A 21,543-nucleotide genomic window follows, 5' to 3' on the forward strand; every position below is an offset into this window, starting at 1 on the left:
CGTCCCCGCCGCCTCACCTGGGTTGACCAGCTTGCTCTTGTACCGCATGCCGGTGCTCATGGTGCCGGCCGCCCTGCCTGCCCGGGAGCCGAGCGCCGGTGTGCCGGAGGGTGCGCGGCCCGGGGGGCTGGGGCTGTGTGTGTGCGCGACCGGGGCCGCCCCAGCGCCGCCCGCACCGGCCAATGCCGGGAGCGCGCCCCGCCCCGCCGCCGGGCCCGCCCCGCCGGCCACGGCCCCCCGCCGCCGCCGCCGAAACCCTCTGCGAGGAGCAACACCCAGGAGAAGGCACAGACCATTAATAAAAAAGAAACACAAAAAAACGCAACCAATACCAAAACCCACCACACACACAAATGGAATAAATAGGAAACGTGCTTCCAGATTTAGCGCCTCAAAATCCAGTGGGAAGTCCTGAATCAATACTGCAGGCATACTGGGTGAAGTTAAGGATATGTGCTTTGTTTCCATTAGAGCATTTTAAAGAGGTAATACGGAAAGTTATTTTAGGTAAAAGCTGTCAGAACGACTTTCTAAGGCAAGACAGGAGAGCTCCCAAATTAATTTCAAATGCTCTGAAAGCAGCAGTAGCACACGGTCTGAGAACAACTCACAGCAACCTCAACCCAACAGTAAAGGAGGAAGGAGAGGGGGACGCGAAGGCTCAGGACACGCAGACCCTTCCCCTGACCCCATGGCTGCAGGGAGGGCTCACACCTTCCATATCGCACAGGCATGTGTCAGACTTGAAATGCTTCCGACTACAGGGCAGGGTAAGCTTGGCATGGTGGTGGCTGCACACGTGCAAGGCCACTCACCTGCCTCAGAACAAAGCTGACACGGATGTCCCAGCACTAACTTTCCAAATCCTTGTAGTCATCACAGCGTTTATCTTGCCATTTCTTCCACCATCTCACTGAAAACATCCCTCGTATCAAAACAAGATGACACTTCCAAGACTGGAGTTTGGCAATCGCAGGCACATACATTTTAAAACCCCATTAGCTCATCCCAAGTTCACTTTTAGCCATTGATTCAAAGCATCAGAAAAAAATACAAGCAGGTAATTGTCAGCATATTTGCTTGTTTCTAAGTGCTAGAGCGCCACAGACCATCAGAGACTACACTACACCACAATTAAAGCACCAACAAGCCAACCAATCACCTTTCATGAGTTGCTTTTATAGTCTGCCACAGTGTTTTAAATCTAATGAAGACTAGAAGAACCGCAGTCAACTGCTCCCTGCTCTTGCTGCATGGTCACTGAAATAGTTACACGTGGGCACTTGGTCCCAGTGCTGGAAAGTGTCAGCCTGGAGAAGGCCAGGGTGGAATTCTGAGAAAAGGACTTGTCTTCCATGGCCCTGGCACTGCCAGCACCGATGGGAGCCGAAATGCAAGGTCAGAAATGAGGCTCTAGCCAGGGTCCTCCCTCCAGAGATCTCCACGGCAGCAAAGGCTTGGCTTAACAATTATATGTTCCCCCATTAAGCTATGAAGTATTTCCCCAAACCAAGTTCAAATTTAACTGAAGATTAACATCAGACAACATCAAAGAAGTAGTAGAAGGCACAAAAATTAAGCCTGCGTTGAAAGGAAAGCACTCTTGTATGGTATCAGCAGTACTGCACATCATTCTTGCACAATTAGTAAAACAGAACTCAGGTTTTGAACCAAAATGCTCTAGCTGGAATCCACAAGCCCAAAGGTGGCAGAAGCTATCAACTGATAATCAATATCCGCTAGCAAAAAATCTGTTCACCGAGGCTTTCCACGCAAAAACTGTGACCATGACTTTAGGTGCCTCACTTTGAAAAGGAAGGGGGTGGAGAGATCTTGTTTTTAATAAAATGGAAGACTAGATGCTTTTGAAAGCCTGCTTCCCCATAGTCCTATAGTTTGCTTTGAAAGATTAACCTTTCATGTTACCTTTGTTCAGAGGGAGCTAATCCAGTATGTAACTAACGTATGTAACTATTCTCTGGGTTTCTCAGGAGGGGTGTGGCAGTCCGGACTTTCACAAGCATGACTGGACACCACATCATTTTAAGAAGGTTGCAAAATACGATGCAAAATTCTGCAAGAAAATCAAGAAAGGTGCACATAGTCACAGACATTAATGAGAAAGTGTTTGCTGTTAAATTTCTCACCTTGACCCTCTCGACAGAGGTGTTTACAATTCAAATCTTCATAAAACCTGAAAAGACTGTACAAACACAAATCTGTCACACCATTTCTTCTTGCAACTTCATTATAGCAGCCACTGAGATAACAACGTAATGTCCGTTTTATGCAGTTCAACTCCAAACACAAGCCAAACATGCATCACTGATGCAAATAGTTTGTTAATCCTGATTAACCACTCATTGCTAGACAGCAAAATGGGGGCTAACCATTACATGAAAGACACCCCAATTTAGTAGAGAAGACAGGGTCTCAATCCCATACCTACAAAATAATTTACGCTTATGCATATGTAATACACACAAGACTACAAAAGCATGCAGAAAAGAGCTATGCACTCAGTAATGACAAAGGAAATTGCAACATTCATGAATCTATAAAGTAAGGTGTGCAATCAGATTTTCCAAGGTATTTACCCACCCTAAAAGGTGTCAGTAGGTGCCTAATGAACTTGGAAAAAAAGTGGATGCAAAGTCTCGCTACCTAACATCCAGTAAAACTTTCAAAGTTGTTTTGAAATGAAATCAAAGCAGTTTGTATGTAGACAAATTCTAGAAAATGCATTCATTCCCCAGGGTAAGTATCACAATTCCTTTGAATATGCACTGCGCACGGCACCATTACAACACTTCATAGATGAGCTTGAAAGAGCAAAAAATCCAAAAAACAACAAAAGCCACCCCAAAATTCAACATTTGCCACATTCATACAATTTATTACAAAACTTCAATGAAAATTAGTGTTATGGTATATAAAAAAATCGAGTACATGCCATCGCTCAGCTGACAGATAAAAATGCCTGTGACAGAAATCCTTGCAATCAATACTTGAGACCTGAAGACAAATCTTCAGAGGCATCCGCAGAAGTTGTTGGCATATGTAGTGTTTATGGTATGTTAAGGCACGATGATTTAGAAAAGTCAGCTTCTTTGCACCACTGGTGAATCTTCAGTGTTTTGCACATTTTCTCATACATCACACAAATATAAGTCACCAGAGATGAAGCTTCAAAAGTAACCAAAGCACAGAGGAAGTTATGCCAAACTGATATGATACACGACTTCGAATGGCAAGTGAAAGTTATGATACTGTGCAAACACACATACATTTAACTGTAAACAGGCCACAAACTTTTAGTATCAATCACAAAACTGTTCAGAATAACCTAGCAGGTACACGATTAACTCCTTAAACCCATCACAATGACTAGTCCAAACAGTGTACTCTATCAGTTTCCGTATAAAAAGGTATAGGAGGGATAATAAAACCACGTTTATAAGTATGAAGACAGTGTTACCAAAATAATCAAAAAAGATACACTATAACTTGATTAACATAGATATATAAACCAAGCCATTTTACAACACAATCTTCAGACTTTGTGTTTGTTTTAATGCAGGTCTTGATCTGCAGCATCCAGCTTTTGCATTTGAACGTTACCATTCGGTCAAAGAAAACAGAGCACCCATCCACTTAGAGAACCGTATACTGCTGCGAACAAAAGTGGAAAACAAAGCATTAGAAAGGACAAACTCTCAGCACTGTCAGAGCATCGAGGGCAGTCTGAGCCCCTCTGAGTAAAGCAGCATAATCCAAGGAACAGGGCATTTCAGTTACTGCATCACAGGGACCTGCACTAGAACTAGATCAGCTGAGTCAGATGCAGTTTGGCTCAAAATATTTATCACAAGTGTCTAATAACAGCACATAAATGAGAATTTATTTTTAGTTACATACTTTAAGCACACATTGCCCTCTCCTCCATCTGCAAGAATACAAAACTGCATTACGGCTCATCTCAACAGTAATGCACACAAGACTCCAACCTCAGCCTGTTACGTGAAACATTCCTTCTGCTGAGGAAAACAAAACTGACTGACTACAACAGGGCTAAAAGTAAGCAACAAGTCTGATGTTGTGCACAAACACTTATGACACAGTTTACATAAAACAGGAAAGCAAATAGGTTTTTCCAAGCATTCCTACAGCTGAAAGAAGAGATACCAGTCTGTAATTTCAAAAACAACTATGAGGTTTGGATGTCCCTACAGCTACTTGCCAATCAAAAAGGCTGCTACAAAGAAAGTAGTATTCCAGCTTTCCCTGAAAATTGGGCCCTGCTTAAGCTCAGTCAGATTTGGAACTCTGGAGGTACCCCAAATTCTCCAGTCCCAAAAATACTCATTCCTAACAGGGAAAATTAGCTTAATCTAAATGTTCATCTAGATGGAAAAAAGAAAATATTCTGGAGAACATTGTGTCAACTTGCTTGTACAGTGCAACACTCATCCAGACTACAGTTGTGATAAGGAGCAAGGAAAGCTGACAACAGGGTCCTTTGCTATTTGCCATTCTCACAGTGAGAATTCTGTTCAACACAATTACTAACATTTTAAGGAGGTCACCACTTCCCATAACAACCAGAACCAACAAGACAGCATTAAGGCTTTAAAGCCAGAGTCCATACATTGCTAACTAAATTCAATATTCAAATTCAAAATTAACTTGTTGTGCTACAGTGCTACTTCAAGTATGGAAAAGGATCTAAATTTCTGCCACTGCCTGCCTAACTCTAATCTGTTACAGAAGATACTTCAAGGAGAAACTGTAACTGATGTTTCAGACTCACAAAAAGACTGGAATTTCCAATAAACATGAAAGCTCAGGTAATAAGCACAGCTGCGCACTGTGTTACCAGCATAGCAACACAATATCCGCATTTCGTATGTTCATAGAACATACTTGGACAAAGTATGTTTGTGCATTTTCAGCATTTCAAATTCATTTCACTGCTCGCTCTTCCTAATCTCCTTTCGAGACAATATTTTATGATATAATAGGTTTATACCATTCTTTACTAATTTGATCTCCAGTTTTATTAGACTAACCTTACAGTTCCCCCTACTCCTTTCACCAATACATGGCTTTAACAAATGCCTCCATCTGCAATGTGAATTCATACCATGATTTAAGAAAGATGATACTTCTCCAGTGTGCCATTAAAATGACATTTTCTCTGTAAGTAGTACTACAAATGCCTGCACCTCGATGCATGTAGTCAGACAGCTCAGAATCCTACATTTGTAAAGGTTTCAAACACCTTGCATTTGTCTCCCTGTCAGCTACTTCTAAGAACAATTCCACTACAATGCAGGGCAATTCAACATCTCTCCACGTGCACTTCCAAATTCCCAATGAGAGAAATTTGCTTTATAAGCAGTTACATTTTCTCACTGACCTAAATTACTATTCTTCAAATAGCACCCATTTATGTTGTAGCTATAGCCCTTTGAGTGCCCAATCATTAGCAAGAACTTTGAGAAATGGCATCTTTCCTAAAGAAATAAGAGTACTGGATGACACCAATGTCCTGTTGATAGCTACTTTTGACTCATTTTGTCACTCATTTCTAATTTTGGGTTTCTGGTATTTCAGTCCTCCTCTGTTGACTTGGCTGCTTCAGGTTTGTTCCCTTTCCTTTTGCTAGTTCCTAGTTAACACCTTACACTTCCCTGTAGCAAACGTCATCACCCAAGTGTATACCAAATTACAAAACTGGCCTTTGAACCTGCCTCCCAATGCTTATCACTTCATATGCTAATAGGGTTGATATGCACCGACTCACATATACCAGGTTCCAAGCTCCAGAACTGTAATAAATGTTCTTCTGAAAGCGTTTATTCAGCAAAAGGTGGCCTGAAGCATTTTCAGGTCCCCTGTGATACCATGTCAGGCTTTGGCATGTCAGGGCCTGTTAGGTCTGTGCACTCCACTGCTCAAGCTCACTAATGCCTGAGAAATTCTGGCAGCAGGCACCTCCCCTTACCCCCTGCATCCCACGGATCCAAGAGGTGTATTGGAGCAGTGTGTCAGGGAGATACAGGAAGAGGTGGGATATGTCAGTTATACAATTGCTGGGTAATTAAGCCTCTCAGGCACAGAGTGCAAGGTGCCACTGCATGTATTCACAAGAATTGAGAGTGCCACTGTAGACTTCATCCTTCCCAAGACACCGACAGATTAGCGAAAAGCAAATAAGCACATAAACATATTTTCACTCATCCCTGACATTTCCCCACAGAACATGATTTCTGCAGTGACCCATTAGGAATTTTGTATCCTCCTTGTTTTATATTCTCTGGGATCACTTGGCAAAAACTGAACCACCGTTCTGCATTAATCCATTTACTGCCAAAATTTATTGGGATACAGTTAGGGCAATTATGTGAAAATATCAGAAAGACTTGCCATTGGGTGTTTCAATCTTTTTCATTTTATGTTCTGCAAACATCATGCAATTCCTTGGAAACCTTTTAAGTCTGCAAAGTAGAGGGTGTTTTGGGCTTTGGGAGGTGGGGGGCTCATTTTGCTCTCCTTTCCTCTGTAAGCATACCAGTTCTGGAAACTGGTCTCAATGGGAACGTGCTTTTCAAGATGAATAAACCCAACAACATTAGAAATTATACACTGCTATTTCTAGAAGAGAATTTCCCTTACAGAAAGAGGTCCTGACAAACTCCTGGAAACTTTGCATACAGAAAATGCAGACAGACAAAAATCCAAGTAAGATTCTTTAAGAGCCAGAAGACGGACAATATTTAGGTACAGGAGATTTACAGACCTGAATGATACTTCAGACTTGCCTATCATATTAATGACATTTTTTTCTGTACAATGCTTTGAAGATGACAACTTTAACAACGCGCTACCTTTTTCCTATTGGGAAGGGCTGTACAACTTGTTTTCTATCAAAGGCCACAGACAGAAATGCTGTGGAACAGGCCAAGGTCACAATCCATGTATATCATCGTCTTCTATTATGTTCTACTTACAATCCAGGAACATGACTGTTTCACCGAGAGGAGTATGGACTAACAGGGAGATGCAAGGTATTATTTTTAGATTAACAAACTCAAATGAAAGCATTATTGTTCTATACATCCAAGATTAAAAGCCATACCATGACTCACCTGGTCTACCTAGCTGTCTGCACTTTATACACAAGGGCAGGTGGGCACCAGCTACAAGGTGGCTCTTGAGGGCTCTGCTAAGATCTTTCTATGCAAGTTAACTTAAAGGTTCTATAGAGCTGTTCTATAGTTCAAGTTCAGCACTTCAGTTTTACAGCAGCAGAGGAAAACCAACAATTTCTATCAGAAGTCTGCTCTCTAAGGGAAATGAAATCTCGTGCTAGCCTATCAAAGCAGTTGCTGAACTCCTCCACGGTTAGAAGAGCTGAAAAGAGCTGGAGAACGATGGCACTCTTCTAGTCTAGTTTCCAGACAGAAAAACATCCACTGGCAGTGCCAGGCAGTTGTTCCAAATACTACAAATTCGCCCAAGCTTCACATTCTCTAGGCTCACAATTTCAGCTGCCAAAAACTACAACATGATCTTCACTTCCTCAAATGACAATTCTCATTAGATCAATTCAGCATTCAACAGCATCGTTTTAGAAGGCTGGTTGCTATGACAATGCTTTGTGTTGTTCTGTTAAATGATGTCAATTCATTGACAGAACTAGCTGTTTGGTGCCTTTAGTTCTTATCAAGAATCAGAACAGTGTTAGTGAGCTCAGGAGGCTTTAAAATACTTGTGGAAATCATGAGCTATACTAAAAGAATTTTCAACATCCTACAGATATTTTAAGTGCAAGATGCTTGGGTTTATTTCTGAACACATTTCCCTAACCATAACTACATTTCCACGTTTCCAGCTGGCTATATTTGTTTTCCATAGCCTGGCTTCTGTTACTGGTTTGTCCCAGTATGATCCTGAAGCTGAGTGGAAGACAGACAATCCAGATTTGTAAGAATAACAAGAGGAAAACAGATTGCAAAGAGATGCATTTTCAGAAACAGAGAAGGAAAGGGAAGAAACACCCATCAATAAACATTTCATTTGAAAAATAATTCCAGCTTTTCGTAATAATTGCTCATCTGAGATGGACAAGTTCAGAAACTAGTAAATGTGATGTTGGAATTACTGCAGGCTTATTTCAAAAGCATTTCATATTGGAGTATCTAAATTAAACTAAATCTGGTTTTGATTTTGGTAACTTATTCCACTCCTCCATCCTCTTCCACTCCAATCATTCATTTCAACCGTCAAATACAAGAAGCCGTAAGACCCTACACTTTACAGCAGTCTTGCATTTTAGAAGAAAAAAAAATCTGAAAAAAACCCCAAGCTTGTCTTGAAGTGTTTACCATGTTTCACATGGACTTTTAAGATTCATGTATCAAAAGTTAGGGTAAAAAAAAATTGTTCCCACCTATTCCAAGAGTATTCTTTTGTCTAGCTGTGCTCTCACTGCCTGCTACAAACATCTCCACATACACTGGTGTTACACAAAAGCTACAAAATGTTTAGAGGAAACAGAAGTGTAGGTCAACACATCTTCGTTAGGTCTGGTCTCAAAAGCTCTTAACCACCACCATCTTGTAGATTAAACCTGTACTCACAGCCTTTTGCCAAAAACTGCAGTTGGCACACTGGTCACTACTGTTTCCAAAGTCATCTTCCTTTCCTACCTCTAGCCCAGCCTCCATCAGTGCTGCTCTTCATCGCCTTTCAGGTTTCTGCTTCTCCACAGCAAGAAATCTGTCCCTCCTCTTTGGAAACTCTGAGCATATTCCCTGCATACAATCTTTGCCTTTGTCGCTCCCTTTACACTTCTCTTACTTCAGCCTTGAAAGCAAAGGAAACTGCTTGATGTAAATTCTCTCTTTGCTCTTTCCATAAAACCTTTAAAGATGCCCCTATTCAAAAGGGATCAGGCAAACCAGACCTTCTGGTCAACCCATCTCTGTAGCACTTTACGGTAATACAGACTCATCAGTCTTTTTGGCAAGAATTTGAGTTTAGCACTTCTTAATCATTATTCAATGCCAAACTCCGTCCAGAAAAACCCAAAGCATTCAGCAGTCTTCTCCCCACCCTGAAACAAATCTGAAACCGGAAGTGGGTATTTCACATATTTGGATATTACCACATTTCATTATCCTACTGTTTATTTTCCAGCTTTTAATGACAGAATTTGCACCATACTTCTCTCTTCCCAAAGTATCTGAAAACATCCTTGTATCTTTATGTGTTTATGAAGAGAAAAATATTTTAAGCTACTTTTGAAGAAAATCAATACATACACATTTATTCAAAAGAGTTAAACCATTATTTTTTACATAAATCTATAAAGTTATATATTCTTCTCAGCACAAAGATAACTAAGGGTACAAAAAAGCAATTGCAGGAGACACTGTGCTTTCAATAGTAGAGCTGATTTTTCAAAGTTCTTGTGAAACTAGAACCTGAGAGATGCTCAAGACAAGCTGTGATAGAACAAAAAGATTAATACTGAGTACATTTAAATTCATTGGCAGTTTGGTTCTGTTAACTACTGTGTTAATTACAGGTTTCCTAGTTTCTCTGGAAATAGCGAGTTCAATAAAATACAGCAAATAAATCTGATGGGAATGCTGGAGGTCGAAATCATCATTACTTCTAAATGGCAAAGTCTGTAAACATGCATGAGAGAAACTTGCCTAAGGCTAAGTTCTAAGCAAGGATTCACTTCAACATGCTGACAGGATCATACAGTAACACTCTGGTTTAACAGGACTGTAATTGCAGTTCCGACTGTGCATATTAACCAACAAATTATGCTAAAAGTCTATCTATCTATCAATATCTCAGGGTAATAAAAAAGTTCAAAAGTCTCTCAGGAAAGAAATCAAACAATATGATTCCCATAGCAGCTGCAGAAAGGTAGCTTAGCAGATTCCAAAGAAACAGCAGGACCTCCACATAGAAAGATCTCATTCAAATCTTTCTCAAATTTGTTCACATGCAGTATTTCAGACCAACCAACTTCAAGATTTAGTTCAAACTAAATCACAACATTATCATGTTAAACCTGCAAAGCTCTCATGTTAAACACATGTAGTGGTTCAAGATGTATTCCAGATTAGCAATGTAAAGTACCTACAAAATAACATTTCACTTGGATGCACATGAGCATGCTCAGAACTCTGTTTACTTATGTATCCATGGCTGCAAATTCAGCCTGGGACAAACCATGCTCCAATTCATTTTTATAAATACCAGTATTTATAAATCCAGTATTGCCAGAAGCTGTGAAACTCAGGAAATCTGATGCCATTACTAGCTAACCACTAGTGGGAATATTGTATCCTGTTAGCCCTCAGATACTGATTTCACAGCAAATCCAGTATATTCGGAGCTCTTTTTTCAGTTTCTAGATATTTGTACCATTTGCCATCCTACGCTTTACAAGCAACAACTACAGACAAGCCTATGAGATGTCAAGTGGTTTTTTTCTTACCGAGTATCAGTTTAAAAGATGTCATATGATTAAATGTGATTCATAAGTTGCACAAAGAATTGAGCTCCTTTGCAAAAAACAATAGTAATAATTTACACTACATAAGTTTTCTTGCATCAAACAGCCATTTTAACAAGTGGTCAGAGTTTGACCAACATGAATACAAAGTCACAATGAAAACTTGGGACCTCCAGTTCAAACTAAAGTATTTTATAGGCTGCAAAATTACGAGCTCTGGGGAAATAGGAGCTTTATGTCAAACACTGCTATCACATACACTGCATGGTCAGCCACAAAATTATCCTCACTGTTTAGATTTCCAACTCTGGGAAATATATACCTTAGTACGGAGGTTGGAAGACATGATGTGAAGACTCCTCTATCTGCAAAACTTGGAATTGTGACAGTAAGAAACCTGAGCTTGAATTACTTTTTTCCCCGTAACTGCTTCACTTAGAGATCACAGTGCGTATACCAGTAAAGCCATCAATGTCTGCTTAAGTAAGAATTCAGTGAATAAGTTTATTCCTAAGTAGACTTTTTTCTTCTTCTCCCCCCCCCCCCCCTTTTTTTTTTAATGTAAACAGGAAGACTGAAGGTTCAAATAAAGGCAACAAAAAAATCTCCTTATTTTAGACTTGGAATGTTGGCAGCAGCCACAAGGTCATAAGGGATAATATAATCCATTTTATTCAAGCTTTACATTCCAGAAGACCAGGAATCACAACTGGAGTATTAAACTGAAGTATTAAGCAACAAGACTGCTCATATCCTTCTGGGGTTTATTTTTGCATTTAAAAGAAAAATTATATCAGAAGAGATGTATTCTGAAGAAAACATGTTTGCTACAACAATTTTTTCTTCACTCACTCTGATCCCACCCAATATATCAGTACACACAACCAGTTTGTCTAAAATTTTGTCTGGTTCTTTGAAAAAACTGCTATAAATCCAGCAGCCTTCGCACCCAAAATACCCTAACTTTTTTTATATATAGTCAAATTAATTTTCGGAGTGGCTTGTGCTAACAGAAACAAAGCCAGATGATCCAAAAATAAGGCACTGAAGATAAGCATTTACAGGTCTTAAAAACAGCTGGAAAGGTAACATCTGTATATATCTTTTTTTCTAGTCTACCCACAACTTCTCCCATTTTTTTTCTGTAAGTACTGTAAAAACAAGTCCGAAGTGCAAAATAAACAATAATCATGAAAAGTCTTATGTAAGAGGAGTAAACAAGTAGAAAAGTAATACCTGATGCATCTAGATGTTAAGCATCTTAATCATCACCAGGTTTCATCCTCATTTGGGCTTGCATCTGTGCAATCATCTCCTGCATGCGACGCAGCTGTAAGAGAAAAACACCCACATTCAAACAAGAATTTCACGAGGCATCCAAAATCCAAGAAACTGTAAATCTTTATCCTCCATGGCAGAATGCAGATTCTATTTGCCTCTTTATAAATTGGAAATGTTTGATTAATTCACATAATTGAATACTTCGGTTTTCCCATCTCAGATTATTGCATTACATCTAACTTTCACAAAAGATTTGTAAGAACATTTATAATGAAAATTAAGCAATAAAATTAAACCTTTTGAAGCTAGCTATGTTTGGAGATTTGTGAATTAAATCTACAATAAGGAAAATATGCCTTTTAGGGGTGTACAGATGCACTGCTTGAGTGACCTGAAGGAGCTTTGTTCTGATACAAGTGCTCAAAGATTAGTATCATGTATGAATATTCATCTTGCAGCTAACCAGAGAACTCTGCAAATTTTTAGCAACAGTAGAACATGCATACAGAATTAAAAAGTACTTCAAAAGCAAAAAAAAACCCAACAGTTTACAAACTTTGGAAAGACAGACTAAACATATTAAGCATCAATGTTTTTACATCTAAACATCAACTTTTCCTGGAAGTAATTGTTTTCTTAAGGCATTTTCTTATGACACTTAAAGTTACCTTCCATCTCATAAAAGGCCAGTTAAATGAAAGTAGGTTTGGTTTTGGGTTGGTGGGTTTTTTGGGGTTTTTTTGTTTGTTTTTTTTTTTTGGGGGGGGAATGCATTATATATATAAATAGATGTTCCTAAGAAAGAATAACAAACACTTATACAGATTCTCAAAACGTGTATGCAAATAGCTCTAATTTTATTTAGAAATGACTAGGTATTTCCTTTCATATGCAGGTGGAAAAGCTCCACATACACAGTTGCAAGTGCCCAATCTTACAAAATCAGAAAGAAATAGGCCGCAATTTCCACATACATTGTATAAAATATGAGTCCATCTCAACTGGAGATCGTGTAATAATCCGAGGCTTGCATAGTATGTTTTCATTATTCTAAGAATAATTGTATCATTTGTAACATATCCAGTTTTTATCCCCCTTTTGGAAAAAGTAGTTAGATAATTGCTTTAATGTATTTTTGGGTGGGTTGTGGAGGGAGAAACTCAAACTCAAAAAACACTATGCTTAAACAATTCGATATTTTCATCCAGTCAACCACAGTAGCTATAGTGATACTAGTTACTCCATCAGATTCAATGCAAAAGAATCTGTGATAAATGTTTCACTACATGTTGACCTCTTAAGTTTTTTTTAAAAAAAAAACAACTCCACAACATAAAGAAACATCACAAAAGAGGGGAAAAGTAATTGCAGATGCCTTTTACCACTTTTACTTGCCTGGACTCAGATACAGGTTTAGGAAAGAGTAAGAAACTGTAAAATAACTAAAGAGTAAAAAACCTGAGATTGCAGCATAGCCAGCATAACAGCTTGCCTAAAAGTAGCTACCTTATATACTGGTACTTATCCTCTTGCTGCAGCAGCGCAGCGATCAGTGGGGGCTAGTTCAGGTTCCTGTGACTGTAGCATAGATGCACTCCAACAAAGGGAGATTCACACAGGAACAACATGAGACACAGCTAAGTCTGTAATGATCATTATATACCCATCTACATTCTTCTGCTAAACATTTAAACCAAAAAGCTTCCAATTAAAAAGATGGCGTACGGCTGTAGGAAAAGTCTCAGAAATGAGAGCTGCATCGATTCCATGGTCCAAGAAAAGAGAAAAGTTTCAAAGATCAACTTGTAAAAATGTAAGACATTTGTAAAAATATAAGACCTGGTCTTTTGAACTGCCTCTCTGCAGATTTACCATCAGAACAGAACTAGCTTTTTTGGAAGCTTGCCTACTTGAGCTTTCCCAAGAGCACTCCAAGCTGAGCCATGAAACATTCCCAAAATAGAAACCATTCAGTAATCACAGGGGAAGATACTGCTGCACATGTATTATGGTGATTGCTCAAACACAGATTTCTGCTAATAGCCAACATCATATTTTAAGACTTAAATACAGCACTGAGTATTGCATTTTCTTAACCTTAATTGATAAAAATATGCCCACACCATGAAAGAAATCAGATGCTGCATATGACTCAAATGTAAGGTAGGACAAGAGCACTAGGAAACCTACTCTAACATTAAGAGTATAAGATTTTCCTTTTCAATTTTCACGTGATGTTTTTGAAATCTACTGGTAAAGTGATCCACTAGCTCAATAATGGCAGGTTTCTGAAGCTATTTTACCATAATTTAGTAGAAAACTTTTGGGCACAAAGCCTGTTAAAAAATGACACATTGTTGTCACATATGGCCATTAGTAGGTAAGAAATCACTGGAGTTTCGTTTTCATAAGGGAAGTTGGCAAAAAAGGAAAAAAGAAAAAAATGTACTCAAGCACACCTATCTTTTTCACTGCATCCTGGGCTACATCAGCACTTTGGTTTGTTTTTTGTTGAGCACTTGATATGCACACAATCCAGAATGGCTGCTTTCTGCTGTAACACTATGTCTTCTCAAGAGCTCTAATCAAACTCACAACTATCAGCTTTGTAACAGTTTTCTTAGCAGACAACATATGAATAACAACAGACACACTAAAACCTGACAGCATAACTACAGGGCTAAAGCCAGAGGTAATAACTGAATTTTGGGAGAATGCACACAAATACCTTGGAGACGAAACGGTTTGCAGAGTAGCAATCCTGACAGCTCAAGTGTAAAATTAAAAAATAAAATAAAAATCAAGCTGTATTGTACTCAACCTGCTAAACATGTCAGCCTCTTTCACAATTCTTCTTCAAGTAGAGAACACGACCTAAGAACCATTCCTACACAGTACAATACAAGCTAAAAAACTCGTATGTGTTCACCTTACTAGACGTACCCCATAGACACAAACAATCTTTGTTCTTAATAACAACGAATGTAAAAGACCACACAGAAGACTGAAATTGATGTCATATCAATGTCTGTGTTCCCTTCGCTGTTGGGGATTGCAAGAATGAAGGGCACACAATGACTTCGATCTGGCTCGGCAGCAAACCCTCTCACTTGTAAGAGCAGCAATAATATGTTCTACAGGGAGATGGCTAAAGAAAGGATCTACAGCATGACAGCAGAGGGTCAATGCACATGATGAAAAAGAAAATACAAAACAGTGTTTGGAAATCTGTTAAAACAAATAGTTCCTGTTAATTCCCAGATAACAAAAGCCAAAAGAGTCAACGTAACCTTGGTATAAATTCTACCTAGCTTACTTATGTCAGGACTAAAATGTAGTTCAAACTACCATGTAACTACTAGGTAGTGACTACACATAACTACCATAGCAACACAGAAAGGAAACCGGTATTTAAGTGAGAATTAAAGTTACAGACTTTAAAGTGAACTATACAGCTTCCTAATAGCTTCCATACCATTAACAGAACCCGCAGATACACAGCTCTGCTTCACCTACAAGATTTAATCTGTAGTATGCTTTGCCAAGAATACCAACAAGTGCTACTCCTGTCTGAACAAGGCGAGTGGCTTCTCAGTGACAACCCCACGGATATCACAGGAAAAGCAATGGTAAAAACATGAAGAATATCTACTGTGCACTGACACACTTCCCCTCCCCACACCAGGTATGATTATTTCTACCCATGCCTTTACGTAAGAAAGTTCAAAAGGGAAAATGCAGCAAGAACAGGGCAAGATAGACATTTTAAATAGCAGAAGTCACTATGGTCACAGCCATCACAAAATATGGGCTGCAAGTAAGTATTGCTCCTTCAAAGAACAACTCGAAAGGGCAAAAGCAGCAATTACTCTTTAAAAAAAAAAAAAAAAAAAAAAAAAAAAAAAAAGTGTTCTTCATTCCGGCCCCTAAGGGATTCCCATTGCTAATTGCTTACTAAGGGTCTTCTCAGGATGTTCTCCCAGGACTAAGGCTGTGTCACTTTGTGAAGGAAGGTTGAAGCATTCTGCCCCCCTGCACTGGGCAATAACATCCCACAAACAAATTAAACTTTAGAGCTGTTTTTATTTCCCTCAGGTCTGCAGGCCTTCGTCAGCAGTCATGCTGTCTCTCCACTTAAGTTTTCACCTTATCTTTTAAAATACTACTTAGGCAAATACCTGGAATACCAGGCAGTTACCTGCCCATGTTCATCACATCCTCACCTTCCCACAGGTCTGTCAGGCCCCAGCCTGGCAGCCCTGCCACTGCAGGCTGCCCCCCCCCCCGCCCAACTCCCATACCAAAGCAGGGTTCTGCATCTCATCTGCGAAAGGGTTAAACACATTCAAAAGCAGAAGGACAGAGAGAAAACGATTTCAACATTGCGCTTATTTCTACTATATTCAGCCTACTGCTGACCAACTCCACTGAAGACAGGAGAGTTAAGGGATGTGCCCGAAGCCTCAGGGTAGTTCACTGGAAAAATCAGAGGAAGTTTGTTCCTTGCTGTCTTCATGTAATCACTGCCCTAACATTTTTCTGGAAGTATTGCCTCTCAAAACTTTGAAAGTTTTTTATTATGAGATACTTTCAGAGTAGGAAGAATATGGCGCAACACTACAACCTAAGTTTGTGCCCATCCACACTACAAAACCAAAATAATTTGAACTGCAGCATATTTACAGTAAAGAACATTGATACCTTTATTCTTATTTTCACTTTTCAGCTCAAAAAACCAGGTCATCACTTGCAAATGATCAAAAATCACTACCAGACTGAGCAATACATCCAAAATGACAGATTAGCAATTCCAAATTGCTGAACTGGGGACCACATCCTTTGGCATAATAAAAGATCATTTAACAAAAGTGATGCCGTGATAAAGATGATCCTGGCACTAGCCCAAACATTCATTCCTTCCAAGGTTATATAAACCTCACAAAACTGTAAATAGAACTTCAAGCACCGTTACTGATGGGAATGCAAAACAGGAGGGGAAATGGGTATTTGTTTTCTCTGCAAAGGCTATGGAATGCAAGCCCATTTCCTCTGTGCCTCTTTCCTCCTCAGATTTTTCCCAGTCTGAACCTTAGGGATGATACAGAGATGAAGGGACTTCATACCAGCTTATCTACAGAAGATTCAGCAAAGCCTCTTGATCTCTTTGGGACAATAGAACGCAGAAGTTAAAAATCTATTTGTTTTTTCAAGTTCTAACCTAATCCTCTGCAACTTCAGCAGCAGTTATCCAGAGATATTAGTCCCAGAGGAAACTCAGAGACTGCCCTCCAAGAAATTAAAGACTTCATCCCTTTAGCCATGTTATATAAAAATTACATACATATGTATTTATAAATACTACATATACATTCACACAGAGTGGTCAGAATAGACCAGTATATAATAATGTCCCTGCCATATCAACAGTTTCCACGGAAAATGGTTATAAGAGATTTTTCTTTCAGACGTAAGCCTTAAGAAATAGTTCTATAAGGATATCCAAGTTTCTACTTAACGATTAGACATATACAACTTATACAGTACAAATAATGGGAGAAAGAGTTATGACTTCAATTCTCTAAGATTACTGCCTGAATCTTGGAAGCATTAAAAAAAAAAAAGTAGTAAAAACCCATGAAACTTTTTCAAAAAATGCTCTGACATTTTCAAAACATCTAGTATTCCTGACTATCAGATGATGGTCTACTATTGTTTTGCACACACATCAGTAAACGGTACAGAACGCTTGTGGAAGTTCTGCTCTCATAAGTGCCTGGCCATCAAGTACACTTACATTGCTGAAATGAAGTTATACAGTGATAAAGATGCAGCTCATTTAATCTCCAGTAATTCACATTATTGACTACCAGTTATGGTGCTAATAGGCTGCTGCTGCATTTCCTTTTAGGAAAATTTTTTGCTATTTATGTCAAAATGCCAGGGTTAGCCAGTAGCTAACCAGGGTTAGCTATTTTTAAGTATAGATGTTATAAAAGAAAAAGGAAATGCACAGACTAAAGTAACTATATTTCAAGAATTACCATGTATGGGAGTTTGAATCTTTCACCTCAGAAACACACAAAACTGCTTGCAGTTTTTTATTTCTTACTCCAAATTATTGCATATATGCATTGATCTTAAATCATGCCTTCCTGCATTTATGGACTTGAATCCAAGCTGAATTGAATTAAAAAAAAAGGATAAACAGAAAAAACACTATCTTCCAATCTGCAGCAAGTCTTAAGTTTTCACAATGTAAGCAGTCATAAGCATTGGCAGTGTACTACTTGAATTCAAATACTAGGCTAAAAATCTCTGGATCTTTAGAACTTTAGTATAAAAAAGTTAAATTGAAAGGTCTAGTAATAGCTTGGAACCAGAGTAAGAAGTCAGGTTGAAAACTCCAAATTCATAAATTTAATGGTATAACAGAAATAAAAATTTTGCTGTACGTCAAGATTAAGATGAAAAACCATACACATTAATTATATCATGGGATTTTTAGAACTCAGCCACCTTTTTCTACGCCATAGACACCAGACATAAGGAGAAATTTACTGGTAACATGTTTGTAGTAAGCCATGCACATCTGAAATGACATCAGACCATCAGTCTACCCCAAGGTACTATGTTTAAAGCGGTGTATGTAGCTGACAAACATAAATCGATTTCAATACTTTAAAAACAGCAACTATCCTTATGGAAAATCAACATACAAACTGGAAGTGATAAATACCCTGCCTACAACCAAGAGTCCACATGCTACCTACCATCCACAGTATGCAAGTGACTATATAAACAAACCACTTCGTATGGGCAATGTGCATGTTTGGATTAGGGCTGTTTTTTACAATTCCAGCCTTACACTGGTAGGCAGTAGTTGATGTAGAATACTGAAATAGGAACATAGCATGTTATATTAAAGAACAACAGTTTTAGAAGCTCCCTCTTACCTCAGCCTCTTTCTGCTGGAGGATTCTATCCTTGTCTACCACTTCTTCTTCAACAGGCCTATTGAACAAAACACATTGATGGTATAAGTTACAGAAGTAAAAATCTCCAAGAACATGTTCAAGGCTCATATTTCAGCTAACACAACAACAACAAAAAGTCTACATGCTTCCACATGGGAAATTAGGACATTCTTAAACCGATGCTTCCCTTTTGTAAAACACCATCTTGACCTCATAGACTGCTGTTATTCACTCCCCATTTCTTAAGATTTGATTTCTTTGCTGCTATGGGGATTTTTTGCCATTTACTCTAACCAAGGTATTTCCTCTACTATCTATCCACAGTACAAAAATCAACCATTAAAAGGCTGCATAGGTTATTTTCTGTCTTCTTTAAGACCAAAATGCTTGGCTGAATACTTAAAGAACAAGTAAAGTTGGGGACGAGGATAAGTTGCTATCAAAAAAAGATGCAGCACAGGTAGACAGATTTTTTGCATTAAGTTGTCAAGGACAGAAACCTTACCAAGAAAAAAAAATCCAACCACCACAGAACATACACATTACTAAAAAAGATTGCTTGCTCTAAACTTCCCTCTCTATCTATCTATGAAGGAGCAAGACAACAGCCACCACAGCAGTCCTGCAAGAACTGGAAAAGCAACACCCTACCTAATCAGATAGGCTGGGTTCTATTTAAATGTGCCCACTACAGTTTATTTTTTCCAAGGAGACATCACAAAATAAAAACCTGTCCTTCTTGCAGCCCACTACTTCTTTATGCACATTCCAATTAAAAGCATAGAGAAGAGGGAATGGATGCAAAATCAAGAACAGCTGTTTGTAAGCACAGCACTTCACTAGATATTACTGCTCTTCAAGAAGAGCATTTAACACAAATTTCAGTAACTCCATAGACTAAATATCATGAGAAATAATTAGTTACAGGTGGGATTAGTTAGGAGGAGGAGCAAGTCCAATGTCACAGTGGAAAAAGAAGAGACTGACAAGCAGCAGAGCCCAAAGGCGCACATGTACTTACTTGCCAGTTCGTTTTAGCCTCTCTGAACGGAAGTTCTCATAGTGCAAGTCTTGCGTCACCTCCTGCAGGTCCTGCATGTGCGTTCTAGAACATGCAAAGGGCTATTGAAGAACACTTTGCTCTTCTTGTCAAAGGGAAGAAAAACACTCTTATCTTATATTTTTGTTTATATAATGGATGTACTTAATGAAAAAGTAACCCTTACAGCCCAAGCCTGCCATAAAGCTAGTCAGAGCTCTGCTTTCATGTTTATTGGTCTTCCCTTAATTCATATTTAAGGGCCCTCCCACAAAGATTCTTCAGAGACCCGAAATATGCTGTCATCCTCTTGTTCACTAATTACTTGGTAGGAGTTGTTTATACCAGTCTTGGCAGCGTTAAGAACCTTGCAAAGACGGTTATTCAGAAAGATACTTTAATTCCTGAAGTATTTTTTGTCTTTTAAGTGCTATTAAGTATAATTTGTAACTGAGAACTAGGTGGAGCTCCTTGGCTCACGTAACAGCTGACATAATTGCCCAACAATTTCCAACTGTCAAAAAAAAAAAAAAGGGGGGGGGGGGCGGGGGAGGAGGGTGGACAAAAATGCTTGGTATCAGTGACCAGCAGAGGGCAATCCCTGCCCAGTATAGACTGAAATCAGAAACACACCAACAGCATTCAGTTCCCCAATAATCACACAATGTCATTAGAAAAACCACTTACAGAAGGGCAGGGTCTCATATTTAACATAGGATTTCCTATACTGCCAGAAAATTGAGTTTTGCCTTTAGAATACTACTCAAAGTGATTGATGAAACTGAAAAGTAGTTTGAATACCTCTCTGCCCCACCCACCGCACTATAAGAAAACTTTAATTTATATGTAAAGCCATCAAATTAGTTCACATAAGGCATAAAACTGATCACACATCTGGCAATGTAAAATACAGAAAATAATTTTTTTAATTATTTACTTGCTATGTTTTTAAAAAATGTGTTTGTCTTTTGTGCCTTTTAAAAAATCTTTGTGCCTGTGTTATTTGGCACTTTGGACATTGAGTCAGGTGCATGTGTGTTAGTCTTCAAAAGGTGCTGTGCAGGAGTACATTGTATTACAAATATTTTATTTGTAATCAAATACAAGTCAGATCAGAGGATTACAGTGGCAAAACAAGCTGCAGGGGGCTAAAAAGACACTCCACACTGCCATCAGAGCTACTTTTGAATTAAGCAGTTCATGTTCTTATAACTCTCTACTTATTGTGAAAGTTACATCATCATTATCAGGAGATGGGATAATTTTACCATTACTCACACCAGCATTGTGCGCAGTTTAAGGAAATCATTGTGCTCTGGATTTTCAACTTCAACAACTCCCCAGGGATACAGACGGCCTCTGATTTTTTTCCCTTTCACCTCAATAAGTTGATTGGATCCAATAACAGCAAAGGGAATGCTAGCCTAGTTGAGACAGAGCAAAACAAGTTACTGTTTTGACTTTTGACTGGGTCCTTTTTTTGTGTTTTGTTATGTTTTTTCCTTTCAAAGAAAGTGCAAAGACTTTTAAGTAACAGACAGGAGAAAGGGGGAAAGAAATGCTGACAAAGCACTACTAAAATCCTTCCACATCAGAAACCCAACAAGTCCCTATTAACACCTGTAGTTTTGTTAGGATCTCTTTCTCCTAACAGAGGCACAAAAGGAAATGATGCTTTGCTTTAGGAACACTTGACTGTTGTTGAA

The 21,543-nt window shown here is 38.8% G+C and overlaps 2 protein-coding genes across 6 annotated transcripts in view; both read right to left on the bottom strand.

The window, feature by feature from the left end:
• The window catches only part of SEPTIN5 (septin 5), a 56,069-nt gene extending 44,194 nt beyond the window's left edge, over nt 1-11,875 (bottom strand). Inside the window, exon 1 of one of the 3 annotated variants that reach the window (XM_080373974.1) lies at nt 11,780-11,875. In XM_080373974.1, the coding sequence (XP_080230100.1) occupies nt 11,780-11,788 (9 nt within the window). In that variant the 5' untranslated portion in view covers nt 11,789-11,875. Of the gene's footprint in view, nt 1-17; nt 1,896-1,926; nt 2,741-11,779 lie in introns of those variants that run through there. The other 2 variants (XM_080373975.1, XM_080373969.1) reach the window with 2 other exon arrangements.
• Nucleotides 2,869-21,543, bottom strand: part of LOC308058343 (septin-2) — a 40,024-nt gene continuing 21,349 nt past the window's right edge. For 2 of the 3 annotated variants that reach the window (XM_080373995.1, XM_080373996.1), the window contains exons 9-13: nt 21,116-21,261; nt 19,820-19,903; nt 18,778-18,835; nt 11,780-11,873; nt 2,869-3,672 (exon numbers count right to left, since the gene is read on the bottom strand). In XM_080373995.1, coding sequence (XP_080230121.1) covers nt 11,805-11,873; nt 18,778-18,835; nt 19,820-19,903; nt 21,116-21,261 — 357 coding nt within the window. In that variant the 3' untranslated portion in view covers nt 2,869-3,672; nt 11,780-11,804. The remainder of the gene's footprint in view (nt 3,673-11,779; nt 11,874-18,777; nt 18,836-19,819; nt 19,904-21,115; nt 21,262-21,543) is intronic. The other variant, XM_080373997.1, reaches the window with a different exon arrangement.

The sequence above is a fragment of the Falco punctatus genome (genome assembly GCF_963210335.1).
Source record: "Falco punctatus genome assembly, chromosome: 1".
NCBI lineage: Eukaryota > Metazoa > Chordata > Aves > Falconiformes > Falconidae > Falco > Falco punctatus.